The sequence below is a fragment of the Gavialis gangeticus genome, unplaced genomic scaffold (assembly GCF_001723915.1).
Source record: "Gavialis gangeticus isolate Ggan-Ray unplaced genomic scaffold, GavGan_comp1, whole genome shotgun sequence".
In the NCBI taxonomy this organism is placed as follows: domain Eukaryota; kingdom Metazoa; phylum Chordata; order Crocodylia; family Gavialidae; genus Gavialis; species Gavialis gangeticus.
In genome coordinates, this window is record NW_017729022.1 from 153,913,756 (window position 1) to 153,923,558 (window position 9,803).

Genomic DNA, 9,803 nt, shown 5'->3' on the forward strand with positions numbered 1-9,803 from the left:
ACAGGGGACAATGGGTTTAAAAAGTGGAGAGTCCACTATAAAATAGGGCCAGTGGCCACCCTAATTGTAGCCTGTTTCTTCTTGTGTGCAAGAAGTGATGGTGAAGCACATAGGAATGAGGGATTATTTTATGCTCCCTTCTACTCTTCTGTATTGGCATTCAGGATGCCACATGATTCTGTGCGTCTTAATGATGATTTAATTACCTGGCAGATCTAGATGTTGAAATTGGCATTTGGACACCCATACTATAATACAGGAATTATAGGAGAAAAGAAAAGGCAGTAACACAAAGTGAATATTTAAATGAGTTATGCATCCAAAGTTGGAGGTTCTTCTGTAACTGGTAATTACTATGCTTACACACATTAAGAAATTCTTCTGAACATCCAAGCCAAACAGTTCTTTTGAATAAGACCTATTATCCCTGTGATCCAGCCTAACCTAAAACTTAATGCTTAGGGGATTCTCTTGGGAGGAAGGAGATATGGATATGAAATTCCTTAGGCTGAATGGGGCTTAGAAGCCACATCCATCCACCTCTCTGGCAAGTACTGATACCATTTGCAGGTATCAAATTTAGGCACGAATAGCCTAAATTCACCATTTTTAATGTGCATTAAGGGCATACATGTGTAGATGCACACCCTAAATGCGCATTCATAGATGTTAGGGTCAGAAGGGACCTCAGTAGGTCATTGAGTCTGACCTCCTGCCCTGGGCAGAAAAGAGCACTGGGGACCCCAGCCAGGTGCTTGTCCAGTCTCCTCTTGAAGACCCCTAATGTAGGGGAGAGCACCACCTCCCATGGAAGCCCATTCCATATTCTGGCAACCCTTACTGTGAAGTTCTTTTTACTGTCCAACCTAAATCTGCTCTACATCAATTTGTGGCCATTGTTCCTAGTTACTCCAGGGGGTGTGCTAGTAAATAGAGCATCTTCTATTCCCTGCTGCCCTCCCCTGATGAATTTATATAAGATGCTGCAAGATCACCTCTCAGCCTTCCCTTGCGAAGGCTGAAGAGATCCAGGTCCCTCAGTCTCTCCTCATAGGGTCTTGCCTGCAGGCCTCTGACTGTATGAGTGACCTCCACATCCCTCTTACCTTAAGGCTAATGTGCATTAAAGCATCACATGTAGATGCACCCATTGTGAACCTGAACCTTTGTTATAAAAATTAATATAATCAAATTTTAAATCAATATCAATTTTAAAAACACAATATAAAAGACAGATATTTCATTCAGCTTAGCTAGCAGCTCTGAGTTTCCCCCTCACTGCTAAGAGAGAATAATTTTACACGGTGGCATACATTTAGGTAATCTGGGCAAGGACCAAAGAAAACTTGCTATGTACATCAAAATATTTTAAGTGATATGCCACTCCTGCACAGCAAGGTGTATAGCTATTTTAAAGAGAGGGAGATGTAGGTGAAACAGAGAACAAATACTGGTAATGCTTTGCTTTCTGAAGAATGCTGTTCATGGATAAAACTGTATTTACAGCAGTTTTATTTTTTAAAGGGTTTCAGAATAGAATTATACAGGCAATTAAATACCTAGGATGTTATGGTCTTCACTGAATTCTGATTCTTTGGTTGATGCTTTCCTTATTTCTTCAAATTTAGTAGCTTGCTGAGGACTTTTCGCTCTGTTTAAAAAGCAGCCAAAAGTCACACTGCTCAGGCGTTGACCTTCACCAGGCTTTTGGGCTGAAGAAGCAGATTTCTTTCCCAAAACTTCTGCAAAGTAGTAATTTAGAAATCCAGGGTTAATAAGCCATGACAGCATATGCCAATAGGTTTTACAGTCTTAGTAGAGGGTAATTATATTTTTAAAAGAAGCAATAAAACAAATTATTTTGTTATTAGATATAAAACTTACCTGAAACTGTCCTCATAAAAAAACTCCTAAACCTAAAGTTCTACCCAGGAAATCTAGACATATCCTTGTCAAAAGAGGGGAAAACAAAAAGCTAACTGCCTTTATTGCTTTTAAAGATACAGTGCATTCATTTTGGTAAAGATAGAAAGAGAGAGAGATTATATAGTCACAGAAATTTAAAATTCTATATGTAAATTCAGGTTAATATGATAAAGCCAGACTAACTTTAAGAGGCAAGAATTTTTGGGGGTAACATCTTTCATTGGACCAGCTGAATTTTTGGAATAAAGGTAGGCACGTTTTCACATGCAAGGCATTTTTTAGGAAAGAGATCACCCCCAAAAATCGTTGTCTTCTGCATAACTCCTGGTTCATCATGGCTACTAGATCATTCTAGCACTACTATTAACTTTAAATGCATCGGGCTTCAAATGGGCCCCATTATTTCTTCAGACTTTTAAAAAACCACCTTATGGTGACCCTGGGAATTACAGACCGTTAAGCCTTACATCTGTACTGGGTAAATAATTTGAAACAGTAATTAAACCAGAATACCAAAGCACCTAGCCGATCATACTTCAATGGTTTCCAACTCGCAGAGTTCATAGTTTCATAGTTCCTAGGGTTGGAAGGGACCCGAGCAGATCATCAAGTCCGACCCCCTGGCATGGCCGGAAAGAATACTGGGGTCAAACGACCCCAGCAAGGTGTACATCTAGCCTCCTCTTAAAGACCCCCAGGGTAGGAGCCAGCACCACTTCGCTTGGAAGTTGGTTCCAGATCCAAGCCACCCTGACCGTGAAGTAGCGCCTCCTGATATCTAGCCTAAATCTACCCTCTGCCAGCTTGTGACTGTTATTCCTGGTCACTCCTAGTAGTGCTCGGGGGAACAGGGACTCCCCCAGTGCCTGCTGGTTCCCTCTGACTAGTTTGTAACTGGCCACTAGATCCCCCCTCAGCCTTCTCTTGTGGAGGCTGAACAGGTTCAGGTTCCTACACAGATACATTGTTTCACTGATCTCTTAGAATTTTTGACCGTGTCAGCAAAGTTGTGGATAAAGGAAGAATCAGATGATTTTCAAAAGGCCTTTGTCCAGGTCCATCACAGGCTTCTATAGAAAGTGTTTTAAAGCAAAGTACTGTCATGGATCAAAAACTGAATAAAAGACCGAAAAACAAAGGCTAGAAACAAATAGTCCATATTTATCATGGCAAAATATTAACAGTGAGGTGCCTCAACCTTGTAGACTACATCCTTTTTACTGCTGTTAATACACACATCTACGCAAACTATGTAGTGCATCTCAAAAAGTATACATACTCTAGTTATTCAGAATACAGGAACATATTGATCAACAGCCTTAATTCTTAGAAACCAAGAAACATAATGTAAATCACTGTAGAGCTTCAAAGTGTTCACTATTGTAATCCAAGCACTCATTATAGTAACAAACAATGGAGAGAGATGCATGGGTACATACAGATTTTTTTTTAGATCTCTTGCATATACATTACTGATCTAGAAAAGGGGATGACATATTTTCAAATAAACAATGGTCACCAATTTTTTATGGCTAAGGGACAGATTAATCCAGTCTGGGTTCAAGGTGAGAGTGGAGGGGAGGTACTAGGACAGGGACGGGCAATTATTTTGGGTGGAGGGCTGCTTAGTGAGTTTTGGCAAGCTATCGAGGGCTGTATGACAGGCAGCAAGGGGCAGATAAATATTAATTTTCTAAATTTTTTAGGGGCCCCGCAGGCTGGATAGAATGGCCTGGTGGGCCACGTTTGGCCTGCAGGCTGCATTTTGCCCACCCCTGTACTAGGACCTAGCTGCTGCCACCACCTTTCCCTTGCACCAGTATGAGGAGAGCACCACAGCCAGCATTTGTCCCAGCAGTGGCACAGGAAAGCAATTGCTGCTGATGTCCTCTGCTGCTGAATGCTGTCAAGGCTCCATGTCTGTGGGCCACATCAAATGGCTCTGTGGGCTGAATATAGCCCTGACACAAAATATTCAAGTTACTCAAGTACTGAAACAACTGTGAGGATTTTCAGAGGGCCCTTAACAAGCCAGTTGAACCCGCAACAAGATGTCAAATGAAATGCTATGTGGATAAAAGTGAAGTAATGTCTACAAGAGGAAAAGATGTAAATAGACATCCTTACATCGTACAGATACCCAATTAACTGTATCTACTCAGGGAAGGGGCTTAGTGTCAGTGCAGTCTGCTCAGTGAGGACAGCTGGTCACTGTGTTCTGCTGTAGTAAGAAAAATGGTTAGAATGTCATAACGTCTCATTTAATAACAAAAAGGGCCATCTACTCTTTAATACTTCTAAGGCTACCAATTTTATAAGTAAACAAACTGAAGTAACAATTTGAAACAAATCTGTATCGAGTAATTATTATTTGCAATGCTTCTTAAAAATAATGAAAAATATTAGCACACTCAAAAGCAAACCACTATAAAGGGCTATATATATTGTTTGCCTCATCTATTTGACATACATACTTTGGAACCATGGGGTTAATTCCCATAAAACATTTCTGGAATATTTTGATTATTCAGATACAAAAAGTAAACATGCTTTACTCCCAAGCATACCTTGCACTTTAGACTGTATTGTTCTCAACTCTTCTGTTTGTTTTTGGTTGATCAAACGAAGGTTCTGATTTTCCACCTCTAACTAAAAGCATATATAGTTAAGTCATGAATTCATGAAACCATTTTACAGGTCATTACATTGTAAGGAAAGACACAACTTTCTCTCAGTTATCTTTGAGCTATATTTAGATGAGAAATTATTTCAAATTGTACCTTCAGGTTAACTCTCTTGTTGCTGTTAATTAATGCTCAACATGCTGCATTTTCTTATTCAGAACAGTGTATGATCTTTAAAGTGATAACAGTACCTGCTCAAATAGCTGATTTTTTGGTTCTGTGACTAAACCCAAGAAGTTTTGAGTCATCCCAAAACTGAATGTTTTCCATAAAACTTGATGAATTTAAGTAGAAGTGTTGAATTTGGAAACATTTTAAATAAAAACAAAAGGCAAGAGTCACAAGGATATGTTGGCACTATTCAAAAAACCAGTAAGGAGCTAGTGGCCATGCTTCAATCCCTCATGTGATGTGGGGGATTGATATTCAAATCCTATCATGGCTTGATTCTTTGGTACAAAGAGAATAAGCACAAAATTGACTCTATAGGAGGAGCGAGCAATAATTTTAGCTGGAGGGCTGCTTACCGAGTTTTGGCAAGCTGTCAACGGCCACATTCGTATCCCCGCCTCTTGTCAGGTGCCCCACCCCCTGGTTGTCATCTTGTGACCAGAAGTCCCATGCCCTAAACCCTGATCTTTGCCACGAGAAGTCCCTCCCCTTGCCCTGGAAGTACGCCTTTCAGCAAAGGGTTTTGCCATCTCGGATCCAGAAAAATACCATATTATATTCTAAAAAGCGAACATCTACAACATTCATTAATTTGATTTAAAAAAATATTTTTGCCCTGTTTTACATGTGTTTGTGCAATGCACATAGAGGTAACTGCACAACAGCGTAAAAAGAAGTTTTACTTTTGTATATTGTGAGGAGGTGGGTATAGGTTTGTGGGGGGCGAGGGAGCATGTGGGTGTGTGTGTGGATATGTGGGGTCTGGGTGGGCATGGGGTTTGTGGGAGACTGTGTGGCTGTGGTGTTTGAGGGGGTGTGGGTACGGAGGTCTGTGTGTATGGAAGTGCAAGGGGGGTGTAGGTGCATGTGTATGTTGGGGTGTGCGTGTGGGACTCACCCTATGCACGCACGCACACACGCACACTTTCTCTGCCTGCGCACGCACACGCACTGCCCTGCCTGCGCACACGCACTACCCCCACCTGCTCGTGTGCACGCACTGCCCCTGCCTGCGCACATGCACACACACTATCCCCGCCTGCACGTGTGCGCACTGCCCCTGCCCATGTGCGTGCACACTACCCCCGCCCACACACACGCACTGCCCCTGCCTGCGCGCGCAGTGCCCCCGCCTGCGCACATGCACTGCCCCCACCTCCACGCACACACACACATTGCCCCTGCCTGCGCACGTGCGCACACACACACGCACTACCTCTGCCTGTGTGCGCACACACACACACACTACCTCTGCCTGCGTGCACACACACACACACGCACTGCCCCGCCTGCGCACGCACTGCTCCTTCCTACACACACACTCACACACACACACACACACTCTGGCCCTGCCTGCATACACCCCCCTGTACCAGCGGGGCCCTGTGCTCCCTGGTCCGGCAATGTTGCCGGGAGCCACATGGTGCTGGAGCAGGGCAGGGACAGGAAGCATGGAAATGGCTGGGGGTGGGTGGGGCTGGGTTCCTGCCTCCTGTTGCTGGCTCTCCCTGGGTCCTACTGCCCTTGGTTCCTGTCATCTTTTGACAGGCGGCCAGGAGCAAATATTAATTTACTAAAATGTTTAGGGGCCCCACAGGCCAGATAGAATGGCCTGGCAGGCTGGATGTGGCCTGCGGGCTGTGTTTTGCCTGACCCCACTCTATAGCCTACTACTGGTTAGGGCACTCACCCTGTTCAGAGCAGCACTCAGGCTACTGTGCATGCTCCAAAGAATGTTTAAGTAATTTAAGTATTTCATACAAAGTAGAACAGCTTCAACAAGAGAGACTGAGATTAGTTCGGTGGCTATAGCACTCACCAGGGAACTAAGACACTTTGCTTTAAACACTTCTCTGAATCAGGAAGAGCAAGAATCTTAACCCAGACCTCCAACATACTAGATAACTGTTCCTATATAAAGGGGTCTCAATACCAAATACTCTCATGACTGTAACCTGGTACCACAAAATGTTTCATTTTGACATTTGTGAAATCTTGTCTTCATTTTCTTTATTTGGCCTGACCTATGTGGCAAACTTGACCTAAATTTATAAATATTTTTGGCAGGCCCAGAACTGCATCTTGACACATTATTCACCAAAATAAACCTAATGGAAAATATTGTCAACTTTGTACTTAAAAAAATAAGAGTATAACAATTTTACTAGATTTATGTATATATAAAGGTGTCATTGCGTAATTCACATATAGGTACCAAAACACCGTATTTACTCAAATCCAAGACAAGGTTGTCTCCCCACATTCAGCATGGGGAGAAGCCCCTCATCTTGGATTCAAGTAAAAGGTGAGTGGGTGCAGGTGGCTGCTGCTCTCACACTGGCTCTGAGCCCACCTCTGGCTCTTCCCTGCTCTGCTTGCCCCCAACAGCTTCTGCCCCCCTTGCTTGCCTTTGCTCCCCCTTACTGTTAGGCATAGTTCTGGCTCCAGCTCCATTTCCTCGCAGGGCACAGAGCATGTGGCCAATCATCATCATCATCATCAGCAGCAGCAGCAGCAGCTCTGGCCTGCAACAGCTTCAAGGCCAGACACGGCCATGCTTCCATGTGCTCTGCACTCAGGAGGAAATGGAGCTGGAGCTGCAATGTGGAGGACAAAAGGACAGAAATTGTGAGGTGGGGGGAAGGCACAGAGGCTGTGGAAAGAGGGTGGGGGGCAGAGGCTACAGGGGACAGGCTTAGGTGGTAGGGGCCAGAGGTGACAGGAGGGGGGCAGGCAGGCTGCAAGGGAAAGAAGTGGGGGAAGGGGACAGAGGGAAAGGGACCACCTGACCCTCCCCCCCAGCCACCTGACCCTCCCCCCCAGCCACTGCTTTCCCTGCTGTAGCAGTGGGGCAGGGCAATGAATTTAAGATGACCCTCCACCTGAACAATTTATATATTTTTACATTATATGTTATTTATACATTAACAAATTTATAAATTTTCCTGCAAATAACTTTTTTCCAACTACTCAGTTGGTCTAATAAAAGATATCACATCAACCCAAAGAACCTTGCCTTTTAAGGTTTAAGGGGGGCATTTTAAATTCAAAGGTGTCTTGGATTTGGGTAAACATGATATTTCATTTAATGCTAAATTGGATTTTAGACTACTATTGGCAATTCAAAACACAGTAAGAGTAAGGAACAGTAGGAAGAAATGCTGGGCACCAAGAATCATAGCCATATAATAATAGCTTTTATTATCCTGAGAGAGAAGAAAGGGAGGCAATTGTTCTCCCTTGCATCCTGTAAACTGACCAACAGTGAGTGTACAGCAGGGATTATACTGAACACAAACCTGCTCACATGAGCACAATGTGCAACAGAAGGGAAAAAGGAAAGTCATGGACCACAGGAACAGTCTTTTCTTGCCAGTCTGAATCCCCTCTTCTCTCACACACTCTCTCAGAAATATCTTGTATTTTTTCCTTAAACCAATAGATACAACCCCTCAGGGAAATGCAACATTTTCTTCCCCATTTTTTGCCTCTTTGTATGGCAAACAGGTACAGCAAAGGGCAAGCAAAATAATCAGGATTATGGAGCAGCCATGGTACCAGGAGAGACAAAAAAGGCTAGGACCCTTCAGTCTGGAAAGGAGAAAGCTGAGGGAAGATATGATGAAGGTCAAGAAAATTATAAATGGGGGTGGACAAAATGAACTGGAAACTCTTGTTCACCAAATCCCAGAATACTAATAGTAGGGGGCACTCACTGAAATTAGTAGAAAACAGATTTAAAACTAACACAGGATGGTACTTTTTAATACAGCACATTAACTTGGGGAATTCATTACCATAGGAAGTAGTAGAGGCAGAAAGCATAGGCGGATTAAAAAAGGGACTAGACAAATTCATAGATTCATCCATTAATAGCTATTAAACAGAACATTCAGGATGAATCCGCTGGCATTGCTAAATCAATGATGGGGGATGCTAGGGAGGGTAATGAACAAGGGAATAGATCCCTGCAGATGCACCCTGTTCACTGGTCTCCCTCTAAAGCATCCATTGCTGCCATTGTTGGAGACAAGCCACTGGGCTAGACGGACCACTGGTCTTACCCATTGTGGCACTTTAGTTCTTATATACAAACCTTATCATACTATGTTTTTGTTATCATATCAGGTCTGTTTTATGTTATCATCTCATTTTTTTTTTATAAATATCAGAACAGAAGACATACCTCATGAAGTTTGACTGTTACCCATTCCTTAATTTTAGAAGCTTTTTCTTCTATGATTTTTGCCTCTTGTATTCTTGTTTGCTTCTGAAATAAGACAAAAAGCCCACCTGAGCAACACCTTAGACACACATTCTGTTGACTACCTCTAGTTATGTTTTCTCTCTTTCTTTTTACATTAATTGGATTAGCATAAAAGTTGTTAAATTATTTGATGAATGCTTCCTTTGATGTTTTCATAGAGGCTGCTATTTCCCTTGCAAAAATGAAAATCTTTTAAAGGAGGTTTAGGGGAGGGAGAGGAAAAATTTATCTCCAGAGAACATCCCTCTTAACAATGTCTTCTTAGAAAAGAAATCTCAGTAAACTTTGAGAATAAAGTACTCATTGATTTAATATACTCCAACCACAAAGTAAAAAAAAAAAAATTAGGGGTGCACCAATAGACATTTTTGGGGCCAATACCGATAGCCAATATTTAAAGAGGCATATCGGCCGGTACCGATCTGATTTCTGATACAGTTGCCTCCAGCTGGTAAGTCCAGTGTGGTGGAAGGGGACCAGGGAAGGAAGGCATGAGGGAGGGGGCAGGCACTGCCCAGGTGGGGCAGGGGGGGTGGAGCTATGGATCCCACTGCTTCTTGCAACCTGGGAGGGCACGGGAGGCATGTGCCCCGGAGTGGGGCAGGGCGGGCTGCAGCCAGGGCTGCATGGGGCTCTTCTCTGCAGGGGCTAAGCTCGAAGTGGGCACCAGCGGTGCTGGGAGGATGCTGCATCCACCCCAAATTTCTCCACTGCTCCTCTTCCAGCGCTGCTGGCGCCAATTATCAGTGCCCACT

General features: G+C 43.4%; 1 protein-coding gene across 4 annotated transcripts in view; it reads right to left on the reverse strand.

Annotated features, from left to right (window-relative positions):
* The window catches only part of PLEKHH2 (pleckstrin homology, MyTH4 and FERM domain containing H2), a 127,779-nt gene that overhangs the window by 58,165 nt on the left and 59,811 nt on the right, over positions 1-9,803 (reverse strand). For all 4 annotated transcript variants that reach the window (XM_019516366.1, XM_019516364.1, XM_019516365.1 and 1 more), the window contains 3 exons: positions 8,968-9,051; positions 4,494-4,575; positions 1,560-1,742 (listed from right to left, as the gene is read on the reverse strand). In XM_019516366.1, coding sequence (XP_019371911.1) covers positions 1,560-1,742; positions 4,494-4,575; positions 8,968-9,051 — 349 coding nt within the window. The remainder of the gene's footprint in view (positions 1-1,559; positions 1,743-4,493; positions 4,576-8,967; positions 9,052-9,803) is intronic.